Source organism: Xiphophorus hellerii, chromosome 9 (assembly GCF_003331165.1).
Source record: "Xiphophorus hellerii strain 12219 chromosome 9, Xiphophorus_hellerii-4.1, whole genome shotgun sequence".
In the NCBI taxonomy this organism is placed as follows: domain Eukaryota; kingdom Metazoa; phylum Chordata; class Actinopteri; order Cyprinodontiformes; family Poeciliidae; genus Xiphophorus; species Xiphophorus hellerii.
Window position 1 is genome coordinate 14,086,663 of NC_045680.1, and position 18,455 is coordinate 14,105,117.

Sequence of the window (18,455 nt, forward strand, 5' to 3'; positions counted from 1 at the left end):
ATTTCTTTGGGCAAACAATCTAAAAGAGCACCAGGTGCCACAGGGGGATAACCAAGGATGCCCACTTATTTTAGCTCTGAGCAGCTGTCAGCACTGATGCGAGTCTGAAAATCCCACTCTGAGCTCTCTGCTAGTTTCTAGCGGCTGTTCTCCCCGGCCCTGATGAGGGAATAAGGAAGTCATCCCGCTGACTAGACTTTGAAGCAGCTTCTAACCAGAATCTGGCTGCAAAGAAAAAGGAAGAGCACACTAATGGGTCCAAGTTTCATCCCACATGCACACTGAGCACCACATGACCGCCCATAAAAAAAAGCAAAGAGGAAGACGTTTGGCTGAAGATCCAGATGTGGGGGAAAAAGCAACAGGAAGCAAAACACAGAGAAGCTATTTAACAAATGTCAATTACTTACCCTCGGACTACTCCGCTCTCCAGATAATTAACCTGGATGAATTTACCGAAGCGGCTGGAGTTGTTGTTGTGGGCTGTCTTAGCGTTACCAAAGGCCTGGAGAAGAGAAGACAGAAAGCCAAAAATAATTGAGTAAAACTCTCAAATAACACAGTTTTCTATTCACAAACACCATACCAATATTATCACATCTCCATTTACTGAAATTTGCACCCTTAGATAAAGTTGTAGTTTGCAGAGAGGTTGAAGAAGGCACATAAAGTATAGAGGAACAGAGACGTTACAAAAAACTGGGTGTTTCTCATAAAGCTCTCAGACAGGCAACAAAGAGCAGCACTGAATGAGCTGCAGGAATTGTTAGCAATAATTTATTTATGTAGTCCTTTACACATCCGCTATATTGGTGGTCAAAGCACTTCAGAAAATCAATATACAAAGGAAAACATAAAAAGCACGTGAGAAACAGGTAGATAAAACCACAATGTCATCATATTTTTAAATATTAAAAGCCTGCCTCGATAAAATAAAAAAGTATGTAGTCTGACGTGGAACAGTAAGTCACCGTTGTCTGACCTCAAATATATGAGGTCAGACAACGACTAGAGAAGCTTAATAACTCTGATAAGGCAAAGCAATGATATTAAGAGCTTTAAAAACAAATCACATCCATCTCCTATATTCTCCATGTCTCTGGACTACGAAGTGAGGTTATAAGACAAAAGTATTTTAATTTCAAAAAGAAAATTTATGTCTGGTTAAAATCTCCCTAAACCCAGTGGGAAAATGTGTATTTATCTGCCGATGAAAGCCGACACCCACACTGAAACACGGTAGCAGCAGCACCATGATCAATGGTTACTTCTCTCAGATGGAAGAGAGGTTTTATTCAAGTTGGATCAAAATATGTAGAGGTCTAAATACCAATCAGGTTTGACTCAAAAACCTTTAGCTGTCGGCTATAAAGATGAAAGAGATTTCCAACATACATCACAATCAACAACAAAAAAAACCTTGTGTAGGTAAATTTAAAAATGTCAATAGCAGAAAATCTGTAGCCTCAGTTGAAGAGAGCTGTGGACAGTAGATATTGTCGCAATCTGAAAGATTAAAAGACTTTGCGAGGCAGAGTGGAAAGACACTGACAGCTGGGACACTAACAGAATCCTACCTAACAAGAATGAGAGCTAAAATTGAATAAAAAGACACACTGATATAACTAGGTTATTGAATATCATTTATTTTTATTCTTTCAACAAATTTGATGAGTTTTCTTTTGACTGTGCAGGACACTTTATTATATGGAAAAGGTTCATCATGGTCTGATATTTTTACAGCACAAATACCTGACATTTTCACTGAGGTGAGAGAGCTACTGTAAACGATCCACTTTGCGTCTTTTCCATTAGTCTCCGACGCAGGTTTCAGCCTCTTGCAGCTCATCAGTAATCTTCACCTCTGAACCGTATTGACTTTCAGACCATATATGGAAGTTCTGCAACTGAATCTAAAGTGGAGTGTACTTCCACTTAAGCACGCAACTCTACCAGCAAACTTACTTCATCAACAACAAAACCTCCCTGACAACAAAGAGGCCCGCTACCCGACGGCCTAACGCGCTCTGCTCTGGCTGAAGCTGCAGAACAGAGTGAGTCGATTAATCTGCCCTCCTCTTACACGTTATTCATCCATCTCTTTCTGTTTTCCCCTTCCCGACCTTTCACTCGGCCTTATCTGTGTGCATCTCTGCAGGTAGGAGAGCGCAGAAGGTCAGCGATGATAAATGAGTGGAGGCCGGTGCAGCATGCACAGACTGTAAGCACAGAAGCACAGGCAAGGCTGTTTCCATCTAGGGGGGTGGAGTGATTTCCAGTCCAGATAGAAGCTACCAGACTTCACTGAGGGGCCCAGAATGCTGCATCGGTACGGTAACAGAGCAGCAGTACTTTTTCCTTCATGATGTGCATGTTCACATGGTTACACACACACGCACACCCCCTCACACGCATCCCCCACCCCCCCACACAACTAAAAGCCACAGCAGGGGAAGTTGACTCAGTGAATGCTAAATAGGAGCCACATTGTGTTTTCCAAAGCAACATGCAGGGTGAATTTGATATAAAAGCTCTGGTGCTGATCAGAGTATTGGAGACAAATGTTGATTTCTTGTCTGCACTTCCTTTTTTTCCTCCTCCCAGTTTTAATTTTTTATTTTTTTTTGGTGTAGTAAAATCATTAAAGCAAGATGTCACTCTATACTGTAACAGTTTCGCACTTGAGGGATGTAGCAGGTAATGGTTTCTTGTTCATGCGTGATGAAAGAGGTGGGCTGAAGCGCGACACCAATTCCCTCGAGTCAAACCAGAGCTTTTTAAGACTAATCTGCAAACTCAAGCCCTGCAAAAGCATTAAGATGTCTTAAACTGAAAAACTTGAAAGTTACACACTGCTGAACTCCATTTACAAATGAGATGACTTCTGAAGGTTGCACTAGATTTTACGCGGTAATATGAAGAGTTAAAAAGCATAAATACATACAAATGCCAGAAGATTTTGAAAGCTTTCTGCCCTTTAGCTTCATAATTAGTTAACGGGGGGTCTCCAACTACTACGACAACTTTGAATCATCAATCATAAGAAACTGTGCAGCCATTTTAAATATAAAGACAAGAACAAATATATCAAATTACAAATTGAAAATATGCAACAACTGACTCACAAAGGATTGCTTGGAAACAATTCTAGGTCAAAGTATTTATAGGGCCATTAATAAAAACTCTGCATAATTGGTCAATAGGGTGAACTTTTACTGGCTTTCATAATAACACCTGATGTCAGCCTGAGATGCTAAAGCTCAGATGATGGTGGTGAAGTGATACTGTGGTCATGAGGAGAGTCATGAGAAAATGCAGGTTAATTACAAACAATACTGTCTTTTTGCCAGATTCAACAGAATTATTGTGACTTAATGTTTTCCTAATATTGTGCAGCCCCAACATAAAGGGATTACATTGTTTTTTTGCAGCTTTAGTTTGACATTTTGTTTTAATTTAAAAAAACAAAACAAACAAAAAAAGAAAGTTCTTCCATAGGAAAATGAAAGCAAAATTGCTTTTTGGCTTGTAAAGGTTGCTGACTTCTGGTCTGGCACATAAAATACATGAGTTTGTGGTTGCAATGTAAAAAAATAAAAATAAAAAAATAAAGGTGAAACAGTTCAAGTACTCTGAGTAATTTTGCAAGAGACTAACCCCTAACCCTTATTCAAGCTTCAATTCCTGTGCTCAGAGTATTGATCCTGTGGCACAATTGAGCTCAGCGCTCAATGCTGCTCACTGTGCCCGGTTTTCTTCCCAGATCCCTCCCACTCCCTCGCACACCAGGAGCACAAAAACCCTGGGAAGTCTCTCCACAGCCTGCGCTACTGCACCACGGAGGGAATTACAAACATCTCGCAGCCTTGTTCGTATTCAAACATGCCCATGAGCGTGATCCCATCTTTAAACCCGATTGGCTGGAACCCTCAGCAGGTATGAGGAAGGAGACCGAGAGCTTGCCAAGCTGTGACTGTGGAAAATAGACCCGGTCTTACGAATTGGGGGTTTGCACACAAGGAGGTTAAGAAAAAAAAAGGAGGGAAATAAAGAAAGAGAGGACGAGAGAAGGAGGGAAGGGGACACGTGGGGCCTCAGCACTGTGCAGTGTGCGCACTGTCGGCCACGGTTGACTCAAATCTCCCTGCACGTCACCGCTTCAACTGATTTACCTGTGCTGCGAGCTGGCTTTTCTGGTAGCACTGTTCCTTGTACGTTTCCATTCATACAGCCAGACCCACCAGTATGAATTCTCACATCCCTATTTAGCACAGAAACTTGCACACACACACACACCCACACACACACACCCCCACACACACGCACACACACACACACAGTGTTCTCAACAAACACAGCAGGAGGCGTGCCTCTCAAACAGCACAGATCAAGTTGTTTGCCCCAACAAGCAGCACAAACAGAGCGAGCTTTGAATGAGCCAAAATATGAAGCAAAAATTAATTCAGTCATAAGATCTGTGACAGATTTAAAAGGTCAAGGAGGCAGTTTTGTGACGACTCCATTGAGACTACTTTCAAGGATTTGATAGTTGTCATATGTAACCAATTTATGAATAATTCCAACCAAAAGGCAAGAAAACAATTATCAGTAAAAATGTGCTGCTGCTAGACCTCTTTTGGATAGCTCTGAAACTTTGAGGAGCAAACCTCAAAACGAGGCAAAGAGCTTCAGCGAAATGTTTCCACAGGGAGATGCCAAGACCCTGACACAGATACCTCACTTACAGCATGGGTATGCTCACAAAGGGTGGTAAATAACCCAAGTGATGTGGACAGCAGCAGCAGAAACACAACTAAAATCAATTCAAACATTTCATCAAAGAGCAAACAACAAAAGTGTTGTGATTTGAGAAAATTTGAGTTCAAACATCTGTGAATTTCAGGTTAAATCAGAAACTCAGGTTAGACCGAGGGAGTTCGGCGATCAAGTATGTAAACTCTGGTAACCGGGGCTAACCTCTCACAATACCCTGTGACAAAATAATCAGTGTTTGCTGTCGGGCTGAATGAGTCTTTGGTGAGATCACATGTTGCTGGCAGAGACTGAGCACGACCGCGTCGCTACACAGTTCCTCCTCTGCACAGCTTCTCATCAGGTCATCAGTTTATGACTCCACTTACATCTGAACCCTCAAAGTTTCTCTCAATTGAACTAACAAAACCAGCTATGCAATGGCAAAGTCAGTGGCATTAGTATTGAGATTGTATGGTAACTGATTAAGTGCTATCAAATGAGTTTTTTGTATGTTGGAAAAAGATAAACAAACCTCCCTCCCTCTTGAAGTTTGTGGCAAAAAAAAAAACAACCTTTAGCTGCAGATTACACACAAGACAAAATAGCTGTAGATCTTTTTAAAAAGTAGTATCTAAAACCAATATGATAAAGCATTATGTTGCTGATCATTTTAGAAAATCACTTACACACCTATTCTTCACAATCTAATCTCTGCACATTAGGAGCTGTCTGAAAACGGAATTTTTTCCTATAATCCTACATTTGTTTCTCTTCAAGGGACATTGAGTTTTTAGGTAGGGAAATTGTTTTACTAATACCCAACTGTTCCCACGGGTTGTGTTGAATGCCAACATGATGGTAATGAAATAGCGGTAATGGTGGCTGAAGAAAGAAAAATGTAATTGCTTCAAGATGCAATGGCTGACTTTAGAAATTCAGTATATTCTTAATAGTAAGTGAAAAACAAATTATCAAGAAAGGGTTTAAGAAAATATACCTTTTTTCTCAACAGGATGCAGTAAAGTCATAATTTTCAACTACAGAGACCAGTTATTTTAACATTAACACTAGAAACCCACAAACATTTGCAGGGTACAGTATTTTGGCTGCATATTTAAAATGAGTGAAACATGCACAGATGGGAAAACGAGCTAGAATATGTCATCCGGAAAAGCTGCAGAAAACGGAGCAAATCAAGTTATGAGGCGTCTATTGGTCTGTCACAGAGAGATCATAATCCAAACACAGGGGAAACAGGAACAGACAGCTTCTCTTCCTCATTTAGCCCGCAAAAAATATTTAAGTAATTTTTGATGCACACTTGGTAACATCTTAAACAACGCTGGACTTTCAGTCTCAAATGTGCTGCTTTTGGTATATTTTTAATTGTGTAAATGAGCATTAGTCAAAAAGTCATATTAGATTTTTATCTTCTAACTTAATTATATAATTTTGAAAATATATTATTCCAGTTCTTAATAGTTGAACAATCCCATGCTTGTAATTTAGCTCAGATCTTAATGTTAAAGAGGAAATTACTGTTCTGTTTGTGTTGTATTTCAAAGATTTTAAATTAAAATTATATATACAGTACAGACCAAAGGTTTGGACACAACTGTGTGTCCAAACTTTTGGTCTGTACTGTGTATATATATATATATATATATATATATATATATATATATATATATATATATATATATATATATATATATACTTACATTTGTTTTTTTACTGAATGTCTATGCACTATTATGCATTAAAGCATGAATGATTATTTGATTTTATTTAAGTCAGGATAGCATTTAAAGTTCTTGCTTTTGGATTATGCATTTACAAACTTAAAAATATAGGACTCCTTGTTATCATGCATGAATTGAAAATTATTCTTTTTCCTTTCATTTTTGAACAGTTAAAAATGTAAATGCCTGAGTAAATCTGGAATTTACTCTAATGAGTAAATTAGAGTTTACTCATTAGTAAACCTTTTAATTTACCAGAGTAAATTAAAAGGCTGAAACTGATCTCTGGCCATTTTTCCAGTACATCTCTATTTCACCTGAACAGCCCTATAGGTGATCATTCACTCAGGAGTTTAGAGGTTTAAAGTGACAAGTTAATGCACAGACATGTTAAAGGTGCAGAGCTTTAATAGCTGGGCCAGAGCGTCGAATGCCAACTTGCGGTCCGGAGTTTTACCAGATTGGAACCATATAAAGCTGCTCCACCCATGTCCTGATGAACACCACATCAAACTCCAGCTTGTGGTATGGTCACAGCACCACGAATAGCTGTTGAAACGGCCTGCAGACAGATGCAGCATGTATGCTGCATAGAGCCTGTAAAGAAAAGCATATTCTAGCCGTCAGTGAGTTTCTATATGGTGTGATTACAGGAAGGCGTTTACGTATAAGTGTCTGGGTGTTTAGACGAAGAATCACGGGCACAGCAAGGCGACTTAAACACAGTAATGCCAGCCTTTCCCAGACTCATACACAATGCCACCCACTCTCAATAACTACTCATGCAGGAGAGATAAACAATAGATCAGCAGGCAGAATGGCCAGTTTCTCCTCCGCACTTCCTGAACAACAATACAGTACTCTGGTGTGTCCACACCCTTTAAGGCTCTGAGCTAACAGCAGAGGGAACCACTGCCTTTGCTTCCTGTGTCGTAGCCGCTTCCTGTTGAAGGGTTCCGGATGATAGGAACTTCCTGTCTGAAGCCATGAGACGGAGCGGCATGGAGCAGGCCGGCCGGGGACTTTGAACAGCAATGTTTACTTTGCTAAGACAACAAACTTAAGTTACAAGGCTACTGTAGGGGCCCTCGCTGAGTGGTCCCATGAGAGAAAGCAGCAATATGTTCACGCTTCAGCTGTTTTACTAATTACCTGTAATGTTGGCTTCATTTTCAAATCGAGAATAGGTAAACTTTCTTTTGCCTGCTTCTTCCTCTTTAAAAACCTTAATTGCTAAAATTATTTAGTTTCATTCTAAATAAGAGTTAATTCTTATTTCAAATATTTCTGTAAATCCATTTGAAGGACTATTTATCAATCTGTTCCTATTAATAGAAACAGATTGTCGAAAGCAACACAAAGTGCTTTACAAAAGTTACAACCAATGAAACAAAAATGCTAAAGAGTTACAATTCACATCAGAACATGAGAACAAAAAAAAAACAATAGAAATTGTTTTTGTGAGGAAAAATACCTCAGACAGATATAAACTATGTATGAAAAATTATAAAAATTAAATTATAGAAGCATCATACTGCCTTTAATGGTCGATCTTCAGTAAAGTCTCACCTGCCATTATAGATTTATATTTTTTTTCTCCCCTAAATACTGTTATGATTCAGTTTATTGTGTTAAACACAACAGAAAATGGTTTAAAAAATAAATAAAAAGCACATTCTCTCTAAAATGTCACCATCTACTAGTGTGTGCATGCATGGTTGTTTGTCCAGTGAGAGACTGCTGTGATGACCGCTAGAGATAAGTACTAACCCCCCAATGACCCTGCAAGGATAAGCAGTATAGATGATGGATATCTTCTCACAGAACCAGCAGCTTAAGTGACACAGATCTTTTTAGGGTATTTCAGATTTCCCCTCACTCCTCGCCTTTTTCTAATCACAGCTGTCAGATATAACTTTGAAAAAAAAACACAAAAAAAACGCTCTGACACATTTCTGACATCATCCCACATATGTGCCAGCATGTTGAAACAGAGGCAGCTCTAGCTGACAATGACAATAAGAAAGCTTCAAAGAAGGGTAAAATAATATGAGAAGTAATTGCGTAACAGCGGCTCAACCAGCTGAACCAGTTTATGGGAAAACCTCTGAGATCTTTTGGGCTGTTAGTAGGCAGAAGTCGTTTAATCATTTCTGCCCACAGAAGGTGTTAAAAACAATATTTTCTCTATATTTAATTAAAGACAAACCTGAATGATTTATAAAGCAGTAAAATGAAAGTTGGATGGCCACTTTTCCGACAGGTCCGAGATTCAGGATATACAACTTACCAAAACTTCAGCACAATGTCAGAATCCAGCACCACAAATGGTGATCTCATCTAGTCAAAATGCTGCCCAGGCTTTCAGACCTCCACTATTGCTGAAGAAATACTAACAGACTGGCAGGCGGACTCGCAATGTTTTGATTAAAGTAATCTGATCAACTCCCAGCACAAAAAGGCACCAAATGAAAACTTTTTACAACAGCAAACTTTGACTTCATTTGTAATCATTCATTTCAGTTTTTTGTTGGGCTGTCATTATTTAAATGACAGTAAACATTTAGCTAACACTATATTTTTTATTTATTAGAAAGCTGGCACATAAATAGCTTCCTTTTACTTATAAGAACATACAGGAATGTTCCCTAGATTTGCCACCAATCACCTAATGAATCCCGTCTCGTGTGTTAATGTGTCCAGGTTTTGCTCTTCTAACACATTTATATTACGTTTGTCTGCAGAAATGCCCAAATTTCAATGTGACCCACTTTTGAAATCAAAAGGTCCCCTTGCTTGGTAAAAGATGAAAATATTGAAACAGTCTCCATAAAAGTATTAACCCTTCTGAGATAAAAATGTGTGATACTATGATTAGGGCCGCAGGAAATGCAAAGCTGAACAATACCTATGATAATTTCATGACTATTTCCAGATGCAGTTCAGTTTCAACTTCCTCTCGTACCCAGGCCAGCTAAATATGAGCCCATCTCTATGTCTGGCCCTGAAACCGCAGCTTTGGACCAGGGTGACACACGCACAGAAAAATAGAGCAGCAGAGTGGCAACCAGTCTGCCAAAGGGACACGACTCTGCTGATGGAGAGGGAAAAAAAACACCACCACTCCACTGCCTCCCCCTCTCATCCCTGAATTCGACAACCGGAACAAGAGACTGAAGCACATCAGGGGACTGAAGCTGTGCTCATTTAGATGCATCTGAAAGCTGCAGTGTGTGCAAGAGATGACAAAAACCTGACAGATGATGGACGGCAACAAAGTGACTGCTTCTATCTGCTCCAGATTGCTCCATATTCTTGGTGGGAGTTTTCTGCTTGGATGCTTGTGGTAAACTTTTCTGCAATTTACAAGTATATTAAGTTCCTATAAACTTACATTTACAAAACATTGGTTTTTGCTTTTCCACAATATCTTGTACTTCGAGTGAGCTGCATTCCACATCAGGCTTTTCTGACTAAGGGTCTATTTTTGGTCACATTATTGTGAAATAAAACCGAGAAGTATGTGGAGCAGATTTGCTTCCAGATCAGCACTGAGGTATTAATTCCCTCAAAGCTACAGAGCCAATCAAACCAAACCCAAGTGCAGGGATTTAAGCTTTTAGACAAAATGCAAGTTTTGAATCATTTCGGGTCTATATTTGGGAAACGCTGACGCATAAAGGTGCAACAAATATTTGCATGGACAAAGTAAAAGCTAACAGCTATCATCTAAATTTGTTCATAAAAGACATCAGCATGAAGGTCTTTCACATGGTCGACCTATTTTAATACAAGAGACAGTGGACAGTATGTTCTTAATTGTTCAAATTAACTGATAATCTTTCTTAGATCCAAAAAAGACTCCTAAATTAACTCAAGTTAACACAGAGTATTTAAAAGCCGCTCCATGTGTACATCTAAGAAAATGTATAACCAGATGCTAAAGGTCCAGACAGCCTGAGCTAATCGGTATTCATGTCAGAATTTACAACATTCATGCAAAATTCACCCAAACACTCCAGATTTTGGACTGTTCCCCCAGCCCCCATAGAGTACAGTCATCATGCACACAAGTTAAAATAAATTCACGTCCTATTAGCGTCGTTATTGTAATGGCTGTTCTTGTTATACTTCCCCTGCCATGGCTACATTTTCCCAGTTTATTTAACAAATTATTTTAAAATGATTTCAATACAAAAAGTCCAAAATGTCTGCCTGTTTGCGCACTAATATCTTTATTAGTGGAGTTTCATTGTGACTCGCCTCAAAATCCCCCCACCAGGCCGTCACATCGCTCTCTACTCAGTGTGAAGTAATCAGAGAAGCAGCTATTGCTCAGATGCTTCTCCCTGTCTGGCTTCTGCTTTCTCCTCCTCTGCATCATCATCTATACACCAGCGCGGTCAAAACTGACTGCTTCCTGTCTGAAAGTCACAAAAGGCTCAAATACGGATGTAGATCAGATATCAAACAGATCCAGTAAATCTAAATCATCCTCCACAAATTGCATCCAGGATCTCTGACGGTCTGTGGGAGGTTAGACGTACTCATGGATTTTATCTTTGCCAAACCGTCTGCTTTTTACTGAGTGAGACGTCTACCTGCTCAGAACGTTCTTAATTTGGAGATGTTCAGGACAGTTTCTGCAGGTCTCACCAACTCAAATGTAAGGCTTTTTAAGATTATGAGGGAAATGTAGAACCTGTATGACAGAAATGTACAAAAGAAAATAGCGTACTATACAGTACAGACCAAAAGTTTGGACACACCTTTCTAATTCAATGGGTTTTCTTTATTTTCATGACTATTTATAAGGCAAGAAATCCCACTTATTAACCTGACAGGGCACACCTATGAAGTGAAAACCATTTCAGGTGACTACCTCTTGAAGCTCATCAAGAAAATGCAGAGTGTGTGCAAAGTAGTAATCACAGCAAAAGGTTGCTACTTTGAAGAAACTAGAATATAAGGGGTATTTTCAGTTGTTTTACACTTTTTTGTTTAGTGCATATTTCCACATGTGTTATTCATAGTTTTGATGCCTTCAGTGTGAATCTACAATGTCAATAGTCATGAAAATAAAGGAAACTCATTGAATTAAAAGGTGTGTCCAAACTTTTGGTCTGTACTGTATATAATTTTATTGTCAAGCATTTTTTGCACCGAATGCACACAGCATCATACAGAGGGGCAACAGAAGTGAGCCAGTGGCAGAGACAAACGTAGTCCAGCTAACCCATGATAAATTTACACTTACGCAAAAAGCTAGATGCAAAAAAGCTAGCTACTTAGTTAGCAAGGGTTTATTAGCAGCTAGTTAGCAGTAGCTTCAATTGCCTCAACTCACAGAATATAATGAGGACGTCAGCGTGCAACTCAAACTTTTGCCTGACAGAAAAGTCCCACGAGAAAAATAAACTACATATAGGATGCGTGGACAAACTTCAGGACAGCAAATTGAAAACTGCAAGACTTGAACTTGACATGAGTTTAATGCAAATATCCACAGGGACGTAGTCATGATGAAGAAAGGAGAAGAAAACCTGGATTTTCACCTTTTCCAGGACAGCACTGAGGAGGAAAAGGCCATTGGAAGGCTAAAGGAAATCACATAGCACTTCCTACCTTCTTCAAATACTCACATACGATCAATACTAAATCATGCAACTGAACTCTCTCTGCCAGCGTTTATTTGTAAGTAGATGGGAAAATTTTTTTCTGCATTCCGCTTTGCAGAACCAATGGCCACAATATGAGAAGTGATCCAAATTTAGAGGGAGGGTCTGATTCATCTTCTATGCTGCAGTCATCATGATGTCAGTCTGTGGCACAGATCACAGATGAGCTCTGCATGCGACCAAGACTTGAGTGTTTAAAGGTTTTCATTCTGTTGTGTGTTCTGTAATCATACGCATCATAAAAACCTAAACACAAAAAGCAGAGGGCGAACCTGAAACTTGTGAAACAACACACAATAACCACCAACTCTGCAAGGCATAAAAATATGAACACCATTTAAAATATTTAAATAAAAGGACTCTGGTATTGTCAGATATTTAAATTCAGGAATATGGATAAGAGGTAAGAGGCCAAACAAGGTGGTTTGGTTAGAGTCAGGAAAAACCCCTAAGGCCTTAAAGTCTTAACTTTTCTGTTTCAATCAAACAATCCATCACAGTCGACTGTGTGATTCAACTACAACGAGTTGTTTTTGAGCATTTTGTTCAAAGAACCTTTAGCTTTTTCTATGCTTTCCTTGTGTAACAGATAAATGTCTTTAAAACTTTAAAGTTTCCGTCTTTGTTCACTCGTGTCTGTCAGCGATTAGACTGAGCGAGTCAGCAAAAGCTCGTAAACTCTGCTGGAAGAGAAGCAGGAAGAGAAGCAGTCACCTGACCAAAATAATTAAACGTCACTGCCTCTAAGCTAAGTTTAGAGCTGGCATGGAAAACATGATAAAGATTTTAGTGTTGCCTCAAAGCGAGACAAAAATAAAGAACCAGCAAACAGCTTCAAGCATTTCCAGAAGCTCAGGGCAACATGAAGGAGTTAATGAAGCCACTTCCTTCTTTCTTTTCATTTCTTCTTTCAGTTTAGACTACAGCCTCTTTGTTTAAGCTATTACACTTTCATTATTTATAACGTTCATCAATCATCTACAAATATAGTTAGTTGCACACAGCATGACAATCATTTTGAGGAAGGAACTCCAGTTACTTGATATAACTTCATCAAAATGGCAAAACGTTTTCATCCTGACAAGAAGTAACATGACTTACAGCAAACACATACAATGTACTGCAGAAGTATTTGGACCTCTTGATCATTTTCATAATTGGTTGCACAAGAACTGCAAATGTTATTGTACTTATGGGATTTGATGTCATTATCCAATACAACATTGCTCTTCTCTCTAGTTTCTCTGAGAGGCCCATGGCGACTCTGGAGGAGACACAGGGATCAACAGATCAGGTGGTACAATCAGTCTATAGACTAGAAGGCTGCACAAATCTGGCCAGTATAAAATGAGTCACAAGAAAGCAAAAAAAATCCTGTTTACAGATTTCTGCCACACTGAAAATGTGGAGGAGGTCTGGTCAGATAAGGCCGAAACAAAATTGCACATGTGTTTTGGAAAGACAACACAGCACATCACTCCGAAAGCACCATCCTGACTTAAGACACAGTGGCGGCAGCATGATGCTGTGGGGATGTTGTTTCTGATTAGGAATAATAAATATGGTCAGAATTGACTGGTTTGTAGATTGAAAGTGGCCTTTGATTAGCAGTAAGTGGAACATTGATCAACATGTGTATTGACGATTTAGATGATGGCTCTTGACAAAATATAATGTTTATCTTGTTTCACAGTTGGTGACATAATGATGTTTTTATGATGTAAATCACTTTGAACTGCCTTGTTTCTGAAATGTGTTATACAACTAAACTTGAAAGATATGCCACATTTTACAATTTAAGTTGAAGGGCAAAGAAACTTCTCTTATTTTCCCAACACATTATTCACCTCCTTTTTTTGTCATATAACAACCAAATGCAAAAACATGTTAGTAATATGACAAAATGCCCAAAAGGCTCAAGGGGAATTATTAACCTGTAAGTATAAAGTGCTGTAGAACCTGATTATGATGTAGTAAGGCTGTTGCAATAAGCAATTAATTGCATGATAATTAAAATGAGCTTGATAATTTCCATTCTGATGATTAATATATTCTGGCGGGCAATTTTGTTTACAGAAACATAATCCAATTTATTTATGATGTCTGTTGTGTGCGGTGTTTATTTCCATTTCATTTATTGTTTTGGTTCTTGTGGTTTGTTTTGGATATTTAAAATATCTTCCACTTCCTGTGTTAATTGTTCTTTACAATGTTAAAGAACAATACCATAATCAAAAATAGCCTCAAAACAACAAAATAACTACTGGGGCAATTTGTTGACAATCAAAATTAGTTATCCTGACAGGCCTCAGTAAAATGAGTAAAAAGAGTTACATTAATCCAGTCTCCTGCATGGATTCATTCCTCCATCTCGATCATGTCCCTACACTTTGACCACCTTTGCACTTCTGCTGCAACACGTTTGTCCTTCCTACCTCCAGAACGGGTCCGGCTCCCAGGATGGTCCTCTCCACCCCACTGGCGTAGCCCTTCTGGCTGAGCGCGGTCAGACAGTGGATCAGGAAGTTGGTGCTTTGGGTCTTGCCTGAGCCACTCTCCCCGGAGATGACAATGCACTGATTCACCCTCTTCCTGAGCATAGCGTAGTAGGCCACGTCGGCAATGGCGAAAATATGAGGTTCCAGTTTGCCCAGCTGGTGATTCTCGTACATCTTGACATATTTGGGGTTGTAGATGGGCAGGAACTTGAACGGGTTGATGGCGATGAGGATGCTGCCTGCATAGGTGTAGATCTTTTTCTTGTAGAAGCGTGTGCGTAGATTGTTCAATATGCTGTCCTCACTGAGGACGGGGAGGTTGCAGAGGTCTGCAAAGTCATCCTGGGGTGGGGGGAGGAAGCCCCTCGCAGCGAGCTGCTGTACTTCTTGCTCCTTGGACGAAGGTGGGAGGTGAACATAATGGATGGAGCCATCATGGTTCCTCTCCTGGATACAATGCAGAAAAACACATTTATATTGCCAGATTTCTGCATCTTCTCACTTGATACAAAAACAACTTGTAAAAATATACCTAAGTCTGGGTCCAAGTAACACTGTGGTTTGCTATATTTCCTATTATTAATGCGTAATCTATTGCTTAAGTTTGACGACTTGTCACCACAAAGTGGAAGAAAGCAGAAGGAAGCAGCATGCAACAAACAGTAGCAGCATTTCTCTTGCTAGACTGAATTTGACAGGGTTGACAACAGCTTGAAGACAGAGTTGTTAGTTTCACCTGTAGCAAGAAGTAAAAGCCAGCGCTCTGAGGGTGTTGCTCCTGAGCTTTTCGGGGCCACAGCAGAACCCTCTGTACGGGCAAGTCTCCAGCCTCCAGGATCCACTCCTCCCCGCCGCTTTCCTTCACCTCTGCCAACACATACAGACCGCCGGGGTCCAGCCCCAGCGTCGCAGCAGCATCCGAGATTACAGAGGCTGTCGTTGCATTCTTCTGCACTCTGAAGGCCAACAAAAACACGTTACAAAAACCGTTTTCCAATTAAATTTTATTATATTTCATTGGATTATCACTCTGGTATAGCAAATGTTTCACCTCCACCAAATCACGGGGAACCCACCTGAGGTTGCAGCAGGTGGACGCCTGGGCAGCGAGCCGTGGGTAGATCTGGAGCAGGTACATGCGGTCGTCTGGATCGTTACAGCCCACTCCCCCTCCTCCACCTCCACCTGCGTTTGTTGCCATGGTGGCAGCGCCATCTCTGACACTCATCCTGAGCCAGGGGGAGTGGCCTCAGCATGCCGCACATCCACCGCCTCTGTCTCACCACACAGCACCTAAAGATGACAGGAGGACCTATTACAAACCCACACCAACTATAATGCAACATTTGAGAAGCAGAAGCACTTGAGCACCACAGTTCTTGACTTGTTTGAAACTTAACACTGAGAGGAAGAACTTGGCATGATAAATGGGTTGAATTAATACTTTGAAAGTAGTTATTTACATACGAAGTAAAAGGAACATAAGCTTTTTATTTTCACTGTCATCATCCTTGGATATTATTTCCAAATGCCTGAAGGTGCAACAGTCATTTCTTCAATCTAGGGCTGCACAAGGAGGAAAACAGCTCACTAAAATACTAATTTTGAATTTGCCAAGACTATATAAAGGCTGAAATTATTACTTTGAGTTAATCATGATGAATCGATTCTTGAAATAAACGTCAAATAATTTTATCAAATAATTGTTCACTGGAGTACAGACTCTTCCTAAAACTAATCAACACATTACCGCCTACACTGTATTGATGTTGAGTCCAGCAGAAAGGGCCAAGTTTTTCACATGTTGATATTAGAAGCATAATATCAACATGTTGCAGATGCATCCTTTGCACCAAGAGTAAGCTTAAGGAATGCTATGTTATTGCATTTTAGGCAATGACATTTTTATTTTATTATTTAAAAAATGAACTGAATTATATGTTTATTTACATTTTTATGTATTTTTAAAATTGCAGAAGATAATTTGAAGGAATTACCTAAAAAAATCTGCAGAATGTGCCAATTTTTTATGATCCAATTACTCAGTTGATCATCAAAATAATCAATGGAATACTCGATTACTAAAATAATCATTAATTGCAGCCCTAGATAATATTAATCCTGATCAAACATTTTTCTGACTCACATCAACAGTAAAAGTTGACAGTTTGCAGGCATTGCACTAAAATGTCATATCAGACTCAATATTGGATGCAAGCATGCAATGACACTGCAGTGTCGATCACAAGTCTAGTTAACATAATTACACAGCATTTTAACAGGATGAGGATTTTCAGCTGTTGTGTAGTTCAGGAAGAAAATACTTTCTGTGTCTCAGAGACGAACCTGATTTAATACAAAATGACCAAATGAAGCCAAACGTCCTTCTGAAGATGTCAACTCAAGCTGGTATGCAGTGAAATGAGCCTTATGTTGGCTGAAAGGCCACTCATCAAGGAAGACAATTTTACTCCAAAAGCAATAGTTTGAACATGTACAAAGGGAAATGGATCATATTGCTTTTATGTTCTGTAGTTTTATGAAACTAAAATCAAAGGGTTTGTCCATTCTGAGCATTATCACAATGGGAGAAAAAAGGGTATTGCGGATCAACAACAATCCAACTCATGCTAGTTTGGTTACAAAGTGGTTAAAAGACAACAGAGTTAGTTACCATTACAAAGCCCTAATCTCAGTTTCATAGACAATCTGTGGGCAGAGCTGAAAATGTTTATTTGAAGAAGGTGGCCAGGAAAGCTGACTCAGTTAGACCAGTTCTGTAAGGAGGAACAGGGCAGAAATTTGTCAGAAGCTGAAAACCAAGCACTAAACGTTTCATGAAAACTTCAGGATTTGAAGAAAACAAAGTGAAAAAAATAAAAAAATTCCAACATTTACCAAATATAAGTATTTTGCTAATTTAACTGACCTGACAGGAATAGTTTAATTACATTTAAAATCAGACAGTCAAGATCATGTGTCTTTTTATGGGATTTATTCAAACGTTTGGTTGTGCGTAATTTCATCTCTGATCCATGGGCGGGTAATTATCATATTGTTTATTTTTATTGTGCAAAGAAAGGTGTTAATAATTAGTCATCTTGTGATGATAATGGGAAACTAATTGACAGTATTTCCAAACCACAAGGACAGCCAGTATGATTGTTACTTTAAACCAGTTCATTAATAAATAAAACAAATCCATGTGATTTGTTTCATTTATTAAACAAATAAAACAAAAAAATACTCTTTTTATTCAATAGGTAAGTTGTTTTTAGAGCAGTGTTTGTTTTTATGGTTGTAAATTATTTAAGGAAATCATCACAATAGTCTAACCACTTATTATGATCAAATTTTTACACTATGTGTTTCATTCCAATTCTGAGCATTTCTAAAAACAAAACCAGAATAACAAACTTTCAAAAATAAATCTTAACCCGCCTGGAAAACACCTCTGTGGTATTTGAGTCATAAGATGTCTCTTTCAACAGATATGATGTGGCATCAGAGTTCTCCATGTTAACCAGAAAAAACTAAATGTACGTTTAAGAGTTTAAAAATAACAGAAGCTCTGAGATGAGGTATTACAAATAAAATATAGTATATTACCCCGCCTCTCGCCTGAAACGTTCAATGGAGATAGGCACCAGCATCTCCCAGCCCCACTAGATACAAGGATGTGCAGAAAATGGATGGAAATGGATATAGTAAATAGCACCTTCAATTCAATTTCTAACAATTTAGGAAAAACTATTTAGGTAAACCGTCAATCAGCCTCTTTT

General features: G+C 39.0%; 1 protein-coding gene across 10 annotated transcripts in view; it reads right to left on the reverse strand.

Annotated features, from left to right (window-relative positions):
- The window catches only part of myo9b (myosin IXB), a 68,943-nt gene that overhangs the window by 31,881 nt on the left and 18,607 nt on the right, over positions 1-18,455 (reverse strand). For all 10 annotated transcript variants that reach the window (XR_004340372.1, XM_032571235.1, XM_032571234.1 and 7 more), the window contains exons 2-5: positions 15,750-15,966; positions 15,410-15,629; positions 14,611-15,120; positions 411-505 (exon numbers count right to left, since the gene is read on the reverse strand). Coding sequence is in view for 9 of the 10 variants with exons in the window: in XM_032571235.1 (XP_032427126.1) it covers positions 411-505; positions 14,611-15,120; positions 15,410-15,629; positions 15,750-15,901 (977 nt within the window). In the remaining variant the exon portion in view is untranslated. The remainder of the gene's footprint in view (positions 1-410; positions 506-14,610; positions 15,121-15,409; positions 15,630-15,749; positions 15,967-18,455) is intronic.